Consider the following 14,573-nt stretch of genomic DNA (forward strand, 5'->3'; position numbering starts at 1 on the left):
CTAGAAATTGTTACGAAAATAACAAAGTTCAAAGGATTTTTCTTTCTAACATCGCGTTAGAGCAAGTCTGAATTCTATTTATAAGAAATATATATTTATCTATTTATTCTACAGGACACAAAAGACGGCAAGGACAAGGACAACAAAGAGAAAGAGAAGAAGAAACGCAAGATCCGGCTAGAAATGCACATGGAGCAAGTATTCCTGGACACTTTGGACGCCTACGTGTGGATATACGACCCCATGCCGTGGTACTACTGGGTGTGCGGGGCGTTGGTCGTGTTCGGGACCATCGGCGTCTGCATGTTCCCGCTGTGGCCCGCTACTGTCAGGTGAGATACCATCTATTGTATAGGACATAAGACAAGGACAGCAAAGATAGAGATATACGACCCCATGCCGTGGTACTACTGGGTGTGCGGAGCGTTGGTCGTGTTCGGGACCATCGGCGTCTGCATGTTCCCGCTGTGGCCCGCTACTGTCAGGTGAGACACCATCTATTGTATAGGACATAAGACAAGGAGAACAAAGATAGAGATATACGACCCCATGCCGTGGTACTACTGGGTGTGCGGGGCGTTGGTCGTGTTCGGGACCATCGGCGTCTGCATGTTCCCGCTGTGGCCCGCTACTGTCAGGTGAGACACCATCTATTGTATAGGACATAAGACAAGGACAACAAAGATAGAGATATACGACCCCATGCCGTGGTACTACTGGGTGTGCGGAGCGCTGGTCGTGTTCGGGACCATCGGCGTCTGCATGTTCCCGCTGTGGCCCGCTACTGTCAGGTGAGACACCATCTATTGTATAGGACATAAGACAAGGAGAACAAAGATAGAGATATACGACCCCATGCCGTGGTACTACTGGGTGTGCGGGGCGTTGGTCGTGTTCGGGACCATCGGCGTCTGCATGTTCCCGCTGTGGCCCGCTACTGTCAGGTGAGACACCATCTATTGTATAGGACATAAGACAAGGACAACAAAGATAGAGATATACGACCCCATGCCGTGGTACTACTGGGTGTGCGGAGCGCTGGTCGTGTTCGGGACCATCGGCGTCTGCATGTTCCCGCTGTGGCCCGCTACTGTCAGGTGAGACACCATCTATTGTATAGGACATAAGACAAGGAGAACAAAGATAGAGATATACGACCCCATGCCGTGGTACTACTGGGTGTGCGGGGCGTTGGTCGTGTTCGGGACCATCGGCGTCTGCATGTTCCCGCTGTGGCCCGCTACTGTCAGGTGAGACACCATCTATTGTATAGGACATAAGACAAGGAGAACAAAGATAGAGATATACGACCCCATGCCGTGGTACTACTGGGTGTGCGGAGCGCTGGTCGTGTTCGGGACCATCGGCGTCTGCATGTTCCCGCTGTGGCCCGCTACTGTCAGGTGAGACACCATCTATTGTATAGGACATAAGACAAGGAGAACAAAGATAGAGATATACGACCCCATGCCGTGGTACTACTGGGTGTGCGGGGCGTTGGTCGTGTTCGGGACCATCGGCGTCTGCATGTTCCCGCTGTGGCCCGCTACTGTCAGGTGAGACACCATCTATTGTATAGGACATAAGACAAGGACAACAAAGATAGAGATATACGACCCCATGCCGTGGTACTACTGGGTGTGCGGGGCGTTGGTCGTGTTCGGGACCATCGGCGTCTGCATGTTCCCGCTGTGGCCCGCTACTGTCAGGTGAGACACCATCTATTGTATAGGACACAAGACAAGGACAACAAAGAGATATACGACCCCATGCCGTGGTACTACTGGGTGTGCGGAGCGCTGGTCGTGTTCGGGAGCATCGGTGTCTGCATGTTCCCGCTGTGGCCCGCTACTGTCAGGTGAGACACCATCTATTGTATAGGACATAAGACAAGGACAACAAAGATAGAGATATACGACCCCATGCCGTGGTACTACTGGGTGTGCGGAGCGCTGGTCGTGTTCGGGACCATCGGCGTCTGCATGTTCCCGCTGTGGCCCGCTACTGTCAGGTGAGACACCATCTATTGTATAGGACATAAGACAAGGACAACAAAGATAGAGATATACGACCCCATGCCGTGGTACTACTGGGTGTGCGGAGCGCTGGTCGTGTTCGGGACCATCGGCGTCTGCATGTTCCCGCTGTGGCCCGCTACTGTTAGGTGAGACACCATCTATTGTATAGGACATAAGACAAGGACAACAAAGATAGAGATATACGACCCCATGCCGTGGTACTACTGGGTGTGCGGAGCGCTGGTCGTGTTCGGGACCATCGGCGTCTGCATGTTCCCGCTGTGGCCCGCTACTGTCAGGTGAGACACCATCTATTGTATAGGACATAAGACAAGGAGAACAAAGATAGAGATATACGACCCCATGCCGTGGTACTACTGGGTGTGCGGAGCGCTGGTCGTGTTCGGGACCATCGGCGTCTGCATGTTCCCGCTGTGGCCCGCTACTGTCAGGTGAGACACCATCTATTGTATAGGACATAAGACAAGGAGAACAAAGATAGAGATATACGACCCCATGCCGTGGTACTACTGGGTGTGCGGAGCGCTGGTCGTGTTCGGGACCATCGGCGTCTGCATGTTCCCGCTGTGGCCCGCTACTGTTAGGTGAGACACCATCTATTGTATAGGACATAAGACAAGGACAACAAAGATAGAGATATACGACCCCATGCCGTGGTACTACTGGGTGTGCGGAGCGCTGGTCGTGTTCGGGACCATCGGCGTCTGCATGTTCCCGCTGTGGCCCGCTACTGTCAGGTGAGACACCATCTATTGTATAGGACATAAGACAAGGAGAACAAAGATAGAGATATACGACCCCATGCCGTGGTACTACTGGGTGTGCGGAGCTACTGTCAGGTGAGATAGGTACTTAATCTATTCTGTAGGACACAAGACAAGGACAACAAAGAGAGAGAGAGAGAGAGATACAGGGTTAAATTGTTGTCTCTGACCAAACTTTGCGGGGTGAATATGTAGGTCACACTTAAATTTTACTATGGGTCCAACCCCGAAATCGAGAAAGGTAAGGAGGGGAAAAGACAGTAAGAAGGATAAAGGCAGGGAGGGGTACAATCTCTGTTAAGCCAAATTGAAAATTCCAAATTTAAGAAACATTGTTTTTATCATGGTATAATAATATACTCCGCTTGGTCTCTTCCCGTCTTTTCGTGGTCACGTGACTGACACAAGCCTACGTCATCATGCGACAGCGCTATACGAGAATATGCGATAGCGCTATATATAGCGGCCATGTTATTGTGACGTAGTCTTGTGTCACTCTGGGAAGAGAAGACCATGTTTTATTAGACTATGGTTTTTATTTAGTTTTTTTCGTATTACAGAAAAGGCGTATACTACTTATCGATCGCGGCCGCCGCGTTCCTGGTGCTTATCATCGCTCTGGCCGTACTGCGCGTCGTGGTGTTTTGTCTAGTGTGGCTGCTAACGTTGTCGCGGCACCATCTCTGGCTGCTACCCAATCTGACCGAGGACGTGGGGTTCTTCGCCTCCTTCTGGCCGCTGTATAAGGTGAGTGATCATAGTGGGCCGTAGTTCCCGAGGTGGTGTTCTGTCTAGTGTGGCTGCTAACGTTGTCGCGGCACCATCTCTGGCTGCTACCCAACCTGACCGAGGAAGTGGGGTTCTTCGCCTCCTTCTGGCCGCTGTATAAGGTGAGTGATCATAGTGGGCCGTAGTTCGCGTAGTGGTGTTCTGTCTAGTGTGGCTGCTAACGTTGTCGCGGCACCATCTCTGGCTGCTACCCAACCTGACCGAGGACGTGGGGTTCTTCGCCTCCTTCTGGCCGCTGTATAAGGTGAGTGATCATAGCTGGCCGTAGTTCGCGACGTGGTGTTCTGTCTAGTGTGGCTGCTAACGTCGTGACATCTCTGGCTGCTACCCAGCCTGACAGAGGACGTGGGGTTCTTCGCCTCCTTCTGGCCGCTGTATAAGGTGAGTGATCATAGCTGGCCGTAGTTCGCGTCGTGGTGTTCTGTCTAGTGTGGCCGCCAACGTTTTCGCGGCACCATCTCTGGCTGCTACCCAACAGGCAGTGTACACCGATTTATACCGTGTAGTCCAACTTCGAACTAAAAAAACCGGCCAAGTGTACTTTTTAGTATTTGTTGTTATAGCGGCAACAGAAATACACCATGCAACCATGTGTGAAAATTTTAACTGTCTAGCCAGCCTGATTACAGACAGACGGACAGTGGAGTCTTTAATAATAGGGTCCCGTTTTTATCCTTTGGGTACGGAACCCTAAAAATGAGCGGATCTTGGGTAAAAACAAGTGACGACGCGACAGCGCGCGCCCGCGCGCCCGCGCGGACCGTCGTCGGCGAGCAAGTACGTCCGAGATTTAGGGTCGGTTGCACCAAACTGTTACGAACGTTAAAGAGTTCGCTAAATTTTTATGTATGGAAAGTTTCATAGTAAAGGCGCGGGGCGCGCCGGCTGACGATGATCAGTCTGTCAAAGCTGGTTGGTGCAACTGGCACTTAGAGTTTCGAACGAGGTATATAAAATAAAATTTTCTCCAATATGCTCGGAAATGTTCACCTTACTGTAGCAAAAATAGTACGGGAAGTTCTTCGTTAATGTCAAACTCTAACTAAATAACATCAAACTATCGCTGTCCTGTTCTAGCGGAAGGGAAGTAAAAAAACACTACAGTAATAACTTATTACTGTAGTGTTTTTTACTTTTTAATAATAAAAAACGCAAACAGCCAATTATTATTGCCGCGAGCCGCTTCTACACGACCCGATCAGCTATCATTTCACGTGTATGATCGTGCGAATACTGCTTAATAAAATCAAAGATTATTTTTATATTTTTTTTAAATCTCATCCGTGTTCATAAAGCTTACATAGTTTGTATTGTATTGTATTGTCATTTATTCACAAGAACATATGGTACATGAGATGTTACAATAATGATATTGAACCTTAATACATTCGGCCGTTAGGCATGTGAAAATTAAAGTATGTTTAACCTAGTTAACTACTTAATCTAGTGCATGCATATTATTACTGATTTAAATAAGTAATAAAAATAATTAGGCATAATGTGATATAGTCAAAAAAAAAAAATGAAACAGGAAGAGAGTTAATACAAAATAGACTTCCATCTTACATGTCGTTATAATACATTATTGAATTATTATTTTAAATAGGATTACATTAAAATTTATCATTAAAAAAATGTTCTATTTTATAATATGTTTTTTCAATTAGCTCTGCCTTTAATTTTCTTTTAAATAGATTTAGGTGTAACTCTTTTAACTCTTCTGGTAAATGATTATATACTTTAGAGGCCATACCCAGTATGCCGTTTCGCAATAACGCAGTTTTGCCAGCTACTGGGTTAATTTTGTACTTGAAACGCCTGTTCCTGGAGTTTTCTGATACTAATGGGAATAAATCGGGGTTTGATTTAACAAAAACTGACACTTCATAAATATAAAGACCGGTCATTGACATTATATTAAGATCTTTGAAATAAGGTCTACAGCTTTCAGTTCGTTTTACACCACAGATGGCGCGAACACAATTTTTTTGAGCACCGAAAACTAGTTTTTTGTTTGTAGAGTTGCCCCAGAAAACCATACCATAACGAAGAATTGATCCAACATATCCATGATAGGCTAATAACGCAGTTTTTCGATCCGAAATTTTAGCGATTCTTTTAAGGGCAAATACAAAACTATTTAATCGCTTACATAACGTTTGTCAAAGGACTTTCTCATTTCAAACATAGACAAAGAGAATCATACTATCTTTGTCTTACACTAGTACTAGCACCCAAAAGAAAAGGATGGGTGCAGTTTTCCTGGTTCTTACTGACTGAAAAGTTGGTTTGACAAACTATATTGCGCAATTATATTGAATGAACGAATATTGAATGGTACTGAATGGCAGAATAAGTTTGAGCTTTTAACTTTTAAAAATTAATTAAAGAGGGAAATTGTTTTTGACATTTTGGATGTGAAGGTTTGATTTGAGTGATGCTTGATGCTTAAATAATAATTATTTTAGCTTATTTCCTCGCATGTTTGGAGAAAAGCACTATATATGCCTCGGCAGGAATAGCAATTCGTGGATTCGTCTTCTTTGTCGGACTCCGCTTCGCGTCGTCCGACAAAATCGAAACTCATCCACGAATTGCCCTTTCCCGGCCTCTGCAATAATGTACTATTTCGAAGTTGGACTACTGGTCAAAAAGACACCAGAATACAGAATACAGATTTTAATTGGCAAAATATAAAATAGTACATTTTTCAAGTCAAAATAAAATACAAATTATACAAGTAATAAAATAATTATTTCAATATAAAATAACAATAACAAACAATCATAATTTTCGTTTTACCTTCCTTATACTGTTACCAACAAGGGTTTATTATTCAGTATTCAGGTCTTTATTTGGTAATATAGACAAAATTATGTTTATTATCTAGTCCCATATGGCGCCGAATGAAGGTCGCGGCGAATCCTTCAGTTCCAAAACGCTTTATGTAGCAAACGCTTTAATGTTAAAAGGATGTTTTGATGTATACACATACACACTGTTAACTGCACAACAGTGGACCTTATGCCTTTTGTAATAAGGTCCACCCGTGTACAGTTATGAGTGTTGCTGTTTGTACAGTAGTTGAAGATTTATACAAAGTTTACTTAACCTCTAGCTATACGTCAAAACTTGCCAAGCAAAATTAAATTTTATTTTGTCGACACAAAGTTCAAATTAGAATGGAACAGGACACCTTCTTATAGGTCTCTGGGCGGCTAGAGGTTAAACCGCACCATGAAGTTTTACGTTCTCACGGGTAGCAGATGCAATATTAATGATGTTACTGAATAAATACAGTCAGTTAACGAAGCCGTCTAGACAGGGCAATCGTGCGGGGTGCGAGGGGCGGATCGCGCCCACCCGAGCTGCATACATCGCCATTGTTAGTAGCTCGGTACTACTTAGAGGGCTGGTGTGTCTTTTTTTAAATGTTTGGTATGTTTGTGTGGGTGTCTAAAAGTCAGTGACAACTCTACTGTGTTCTTATGCGGTGTCGGTATTTACGCAAACAACAACGAAGTCGGTCCACTGTTACTTTTTACACTAGTAATAGTACGTATTTAAAATACACGTATGTTTTCAGTACGAATACCGCGGCCCCGGCTCGGAGAGCGACAAGTCTTCTAAAAAGAAGAAACGCAAGAAAGACAAGCTCTCCGACGACGAGGAGGAGAAGGCGCCGCTGGTCGCCCCGCCCGCCAGCGACGCGCCGGCGACAAGGGAGGAGCCCGCTGACACCAAGTATGTACATTATATGCCATCATGCCATCTCACCGGCAGATAGAGAGCGACAAGTCTTCTAAAGAGAAGAAACGCAAGAAAGACAAGCTCTCCGACGACGAGGAGGAGAAGGCGCCGCTGGCCGCCCCGCTCGCCAGCGACGCGCCGGCGACAAGGGAGGAGCCCGCTGACACCAAGTATGTACATTATATGCCATCATGCCATCTCAGCGGCAGATAGAGAGCGACAAGTCTTCTAAAGAGAAGAAACGCAAGAAAGACAAGCTCTCCGACGACGAGGAGGAGAAGGCGCCGCTGCCCGCCCCGCTCGCCAGCGACGCGCCGGCGACAAGGGAGGAGCCCGCTGACACCAAGTATGTACATTATATGCCATCATGCCATCTCACCGGCAGACAGAGAGCGACAAGTCTTCTAAAAAGAAGAAACGCAAGAAAGACAAGCTCTCCGACGACGAGGAGGAGAAGGCGCCGCTGGCCGCCCCGCTCACCAGCGACGCGCCGGCGACAAGGGAGGAGCCCGCTGACACCAAGTATGTACACAATATAACACACAGACAAGACATATCCTCCAGACTGAGCATAGTAGCGCTACCCCCTCTGCCACGCATACGGTAGGATTACTCCATTTTCGAGTCGAAAGTGTCTTTGTGTGACGCCCGTGTCTTTGAACGGACCAATCACGCCAGGGGCTTCGCTCACCTCGTCCCCCGCACGCCCGTATTTTTGGCATCATCGGTTTCATGAAATAATTGCTCTAAACTCGGTCTAGAGGATTCCTAGGCTATGGTTTGGTCGGTCGTACGCGCGGACCCGTCAGCTTTACTCTGTAACGCTCCCTGAACTTAATACATATTGGTCCGGTGCGGAGCGATCCGCACGGACGGTCCGCGTGACACTAAAACCAGCCTTACAAAATCCGCATCCGCATAAAATCGATGCGGAGCTTAATGCGGATGCGGATGTCGAACAAGTCGATACAGGAACGTCTTAGCAGCAGCATAAGTGCTAGGTAATTTCGTCATTACCTATAACAAAATCGTCTAGATCGAGAAAAGTCGGCCAAGTTACTGTTTATTAAATATAATGCACCTATATTCTTGTTCACATACTAAACGTTTCTTTTTCTTTAATAAAAAACCGGTCAAGTGCGAGTCGGACTCGCGCACGAAGGGTTCCGTACCATAAAGCAAAAAAAAAACGGGAAAAAATGCAAAAAGAAAACGGTCACCCATCCAAGCACTGACCACGCCCGACGTTGCTTAACTTTGGTCAAAAATCACGTTTGCTGTATGGGAGCCCCACTTAAATCTTTATTTTATTCTGTTTTTAGTATTTGTTGTTATAGCGGCAACAGAAATACATCATCTGTGAAAATTTCAACTGTCTAGCTATCACGGTTCGTAGAGCCTGGTGACAGACAGATGGACGGACGGACGGACGGACGGCGAAGTCTTAGTAATAGGGTCCCGTTTTACCCTTTGGGTACGGAACCCTAAAAATTACTAAAATGTAATATTTGACGTTTTTAAGAACCTAATCTTGACATCCGCATCCGCGGATGTGAGCCTTTAAATATCCGTATCTCTCGTATAAAAATCTGCATCCGCAACATCCCTGCTTCATATGACAGGAAGTGTGGCATTGTATGCATCTCAAGGTCATGCCATTAGAGTCCTTATCACGCACGCGCTGCAAATCATAGGAATACTACAAGGACTATTCACATGTAGGACGTAGTAAACCCAAGACACTCGATTCTGAACTTTAACTGCAGAGAATAAAGTTGTATTTCTAAATGCTTAGGCACCCGAAGTATCCTACGATGTTTAAAAGCGTTTGATATTATTTCACATCTACATTGTGTGTCTAATAGACGTGTGGAAAACATTATTTTTGTCTTCGGGTAAAAATCAAAGTGAGGAAACATCACCATGTCTCTGGAAATGTGAGTATATTTCAATATTTTACTAGTTTATAGTTTTATATGTCCCGGTGTCTGTCTGTCTGAGTTATGATCAATTTCCTGGCGTTTGTGTAATAGGCCAATCAAATTAGATCCAAAAAAAGTGTTTTGAGGAATTAATTCCCAGCAAGCTAGAAATCATTTTAATGCCTTCATTAGGCCCTAAATTCGTATAATCCGAGTTTGCTCCATCCCAGGAGGTGTGGATACATTTTGGGGGCCTTGGGAGTTACATTTTACCTTGGATTGACAAAACCACTCGATGTAGAAGGAACTCGCAAAATCAATGTGGTAGTAACATTAATAGGTTGTTCTAGATTAGACACTGGTAAGAAAAATTCGGATTTTAACACGATTTTACAAAAAAAAAAGAAATTCAAAGTGGCGGCCATTTTTGGTCTTTGAGTACGAACTCATATTAAGGTATCTCTCGGATCCTCAGATGTCAATTTGTATCATGTTTAGAGCAAATTTTCCGTTGGACATACCGTTTTTGAACTTACAAGCAAAAAACTAAAAAAGAGCAAAATTTTTCCCACTACTCCTGAAATGGAGCAAGCTAGAATTCGAAAAAATCTAATTTGATTGGCCTATAATTTTATTATCAAACAAAATTAACAAACAGACGTACCTTACCTACGCGTTTTCGTTAAGTCTCATTTTGTATGGGATTTTGAGTTTCCAAAACGTCCCGATTGACGCGCCGTTCAAGATCCCATACAAAAATAAACATAACGCATGTACTTATCATGTCCAGCGCATGACCTTGTATATACACCGTGTTTTTATTGAATTCCGTTAACTTCGGGGTATCGTTGAGAACGTTTAAGTGAACTAATTGGCATAGTTAATTTTCAAAAAAAACATTTTTTTTTGCTTTTTTTTAAAGAACAAATTAAGTTTAAAAAGTAATTAAATGTAGCATATAGCGTTGTTGTAACACGGGCATTACATTTAACTCAACCAAACAATTGAAATCTGTGACATATCAATGTCATTTGGAACATCGATCGACCGAGATTGTACTTAAGTTTAGTAGCAAATGTATGAACTCATTCTTAACACTAACCAATATGTAAACCAGCCCTAAGGCAATCGTACACGCTTGTAGAGGCCTTATAGGAAAAAAATAAATTATTGATTATCTCCGAAATGGAGTTAATTAGAACATCGGTGTCTTTGAGAAAGTTACTTAATTTAAGCTCAGGAATGCACCCTTGAAATTAACGGAAATCAAAAAAAACACGGTGTATTGATTTAATTACGGAATTAATGTGCCTACTTTTAAGTCTTATCATATCCTATGTTGATAAATTGTAAAGGGCATTTATGTACGAGTATTGTTATAAATATTATCTTGCTTAGCGATAGTCTATTAAACTATGCATATACTTGTAACACATCGCCTGTTCTGACTGGAAAATTATGCAATTATTAATTATTAAATTAAAATTGAAGTATTGAATAATTGAAAAGAAAGATAATTGGTCAGATTGAGATTATCCCAGTCAGATAGATAGAGACAGAACGTGTTTGATACTATTTAGTACAAACTATCAATTCCCGTTCCCCCTTTTAAGGGACAACTTCCGGGATAAAAACTATCCTATGTTCTTTCCCTGGACTAAATCTATCTTCATACTAAATTTCATATAATTCGGTTCACCGGTTTAAGCGTGAAGAGGTAAAAGACAGACAGACGGAGTGATTTTCGCATTTATAATATAAGTAGGGTAGGGATGAGGATGAATAACAATTTTATAACGTCCCGTTTTAATGAAAATCGTGTTACTTTAACCTTTTCGCCGCCATTGATATAAAGCCACTACATTTCATGCCCCACACGCCACGACTTGATATGTATACGGGTTGTTCACGTGCAATTTGTGGCTTGGCGTTGACACTTTGTTACTTCATTGACGCTGCAGCGAAAAGGTTAAATCAAGATAACATATTATGCAAAATATTACGTACCCATAACTTTTTTCAGATCTTACAAACGCATACTAAGAGGGCCGTGCATGAAATTAGCATTTTCATTGATATATAAATCAACAAACACTCAGTGTCCCTCAAGTCGGTCAAGGGCAGTTCGAAATTGATGATTTAGTCGATATAAGGCTACAATTTGACCAGAAAATACCAACAATCAAACCAACTACTACCTATAGTACCGCCAAGCCACCATTGCCTGTCACCATAAACATATCCACAAAGAAAATCGACAAGGGAAAAGATATCACTGTCAAGTTAAAAGTACTGTGCACTAAAACGAAAATTGTCAAACAGTTCATTTGCACCGACGCTTGGACGGATTGGGTCGAACTGGGGAAGGGACAGCTCACATTCAAGGATCCTTGCTATACATTAGACGATGTTGAAGTAATTTTTACGGTGACTAAATCGGGATCTGTGTCATTCGCTGACTTGTACGATGATACGGATATAATAGATTTTAATCTGTCTCTAGAAGATACTAAAGTACCCGTACACAAGGCGTGTTTAGCGGCGCATAGCAACAAGTTTAAGAATATGTTTACGTCGGTGTGGAAGGACATTAATGAAGGATGCGTTGAGGTCAGTATAGTTTGTATATAGGTTCCTGATTTTCAAGAGTCCTATTTGTAAAAAAATCTTGAGAAATTCATCCGTAAGAGTCACGAACTTCGCTACCGCCATATATCAAAATTTAAGTTTTATTTTAAAAATTATCATTTTATCAAATAACATGAAATTTTACAGGACCATGCGAGTATATGTCTGGTACTATTGTTCGTTGCTAGAAATTGTAATGTTCATGCCAAGTTTCACGTAATTTAAGCAAGTCGTTTTAAAATGAGAGCTTAACTTCAATTGCATAGGATCTGCTATTTGGCGGCGGTTTCCTGACTCTTAACACATTCATTGCCATCCAAGCAAACAAGACATCCGAGCCAGTCCACAACAATTTCGTCATATAAAGCTGTAGTACCACGATCCTGATTATCGCGTCGTCCGACCTGGGAACGAAATATACCCGATAGTCGGGTTTCCGGCACGGAATGTAATAAAATGCGTAATACCCCACTCTATGAATGGGCGTGAAACTGTCTGTATAGATATGTCGGCGGCCGATCGTAAGATCAGGCAGATCGTAATGTTCCTGTGTAATGTTTTGACGAGAGTCACATTAAACCAATATGCAGCAACCAATATCCTGCCTATGCAGGATAGGTTCGTTAGGTTGCTTCAGATGCCCGAAGGGCAAAATGCCCAGAAATAGAGCTCCGTCGACTCAGGGAACGAGTCAAAGATTTTCACGTTTATAAGATATGCCTAGGAATTTCACGATATGCCTGATCTTACGATCAGCCGCCGACAGATAGATAAACATTTGACAATCTCAATTATTTTTTTATAGATTAAGGGAGCGACACACCTAACTCTACAATATATAAAGGACTACATGTATCTAGGAAGGCTACCCGACGTGGACGTCCGTCCAATGCTACTCTTCGCTATCCAATACTCCATGTCCAACTTAAAGGCGGACTGTATTACAAAACTGGTCGAAACTGTAGAGTTCTACAGTTTGTATAGTCTTCTGGAGTTCGCCTGTGAGAATAACATACCTGAGTTGACGTTTGCTCTGATGCTGCACACTTCGGATGAGATGGTGCATAATGCTTATGAGATGAAAAATAATCCGCCGTTGGAAGAACCACTGCCAGATGCGTAGTCTATGAAATATTTATAAAATCCTAAATTAATTCCGTCAGAGAAGGGTCCGTATGCTCCAAAGCCATTATCAAATCGCTGGCCCAATATTACAGGGTTCTATGTTACATTTTTCAAGATAGTTGAAATTCGATTCAGTTCGATAAAAGTTGTTCAAATTTCAGTTCGATAAAAGTGAAATATAGAACCCTGTAATATTGGGCCAGCGAAATGACGGCGGTCAAAAGGATTGAATTATAGTTTCGTCTTCTTTATTATATTATATTAATAATAAACAATTATTATGTATATTCCAATATACATTAGCATTATAATACAGTCATACTATACATAAATGACTAATTGATAATATTACCTATTAATAAACAATATGCCTGCTTTACCCATCCGCGATATAATAACGTGCTAGTCAAGTAGTGCTATCATTATACTAGTATTTTTATTTTTGTATGCAATTAATCTTACATTTGTATTGCAAAGCATTAGTAATATTTTAATTAATAATTATGGATTACCGCAAAACATCGTAATAGTATAGTAATGTACAATATGTTTTATTTTATGCAATAAAAATTCAAGTACTTAATAAATATAATGTGTATATCTTTTCCTTGTGTACCTATACCGGGTCTCCTATAACACGAGCAAATAATAAGTATCTCTCAAACGATAAAACGTTTGATCAAAAACTTAAAAAAAATTGTGTACCTAGTCTTTTGATTTTCTCTTTTTCATATAGATTAAATATTATGTTATTATTTTCAATGTACACACATATGCTCCAAATTAAAAATGACCGTACGCGCGAGGTAGTTATAAAACAGTAGATTGTACAACAAGGCCATAAAGCGATCCATTTCCATCCGAGGCAACCAATATAGTCGAGGATAAAAATGGGCATTTATGCCTGATTTTATTACACTTTACTTTTCACTTCAATTGTGAGTAAAATATACGTATGTACAAAAAATATCCAATATTTTAGGTTATTTTAACGTATTTATTCAAGACTAAAGAAAACTCTACTCGGGCCGGTCGGGGGCACGGGGCAAGCCAGTCGCCGGCGCGCTGGCAGTTTGTATGGCAGATTTTGGACTTTATTGCTAAGTCAATAAGGGGTAGAACATAATAAGCAACTTTATGTCGTCTACGCACGACTGAAAGTCGAACTTTACGAGTATGAGAAGTGAAATTGTTATTTACGATACAAGTGCGGAAAAGTGGAACCCACCTACTCGCATGTGTATCGTACAACGTTTTACAGTACATATGGCCCTTTAAACTTTTAACATCGCACGAAAAGTGTTATTTTACGCACTAGTGCGGGAAAATAGGACCATATGTACTGTAAAGAGTATTTTCACCACACTTACACTAATATTGCTTTTCACTTGTTTCCAGAGAGGAGGCCCCCTCGCCTGGCGAGAAGCAGTCAGAGTCCGAAAGCGAGAACAGCCAGCGATCGTCGACCGACCGCGACTTCGAGATGGTGGACCCCCAGGACCTTGATGATAAGGAGGAGCAGTAACTACACGGCACGTAACATTAGACTATATCAG

General features: G+C 42.5%; 1 protein-coding gene across 1 annotated transcript in view; it reads left to right on the top strand.

Annotated features, from left to right (window-relative positions):
• The window catches only part of LOC134670422 (translocation protein SEC62), a 33,344-nt gene extending 18,771 nt beyond the window's left edge, over positions 1 to 14,573 (top strand). The window contains exons 5-9 of the mRNA XM_063528269.1: positions 115 to 332; positions 3,364 to 3,550; positions 7,179 to 7,340; positions 7,579 to 7,688; positions 14,416 to 14,573. Coding sequence (XP_063384339.1) covers positions 115 to 332; positions 3,364 to 3,550; positions 7,179 to 7,340; positions 7,579 to 7,688; positions 14,416 to 14,542 — 804 coding nt within the window. The 3' untranslated portion in view covers positions 14,543 to 14,573. The remainder of the gene's footprint in view (positions 1 to 114; positions 333 to 3,363; positions 3,551 to 7,178; positions 7,341 to 7,578; positions 7,689 to 14,415) is intronic.

This window comes from Cydia fagiglandana, chromosome 13 (assembly GCF_963556715.1).
Source record: "Cydia fagiglandana chromosome 13, ilCydFagi1.1, whole genome shotgun sequence".
NCBI lineage: Eukaryota > Metazoa > Arthropoda > Insecta > Lepidoptera > Tortricidae > Cydia > Cydia fagiglandana.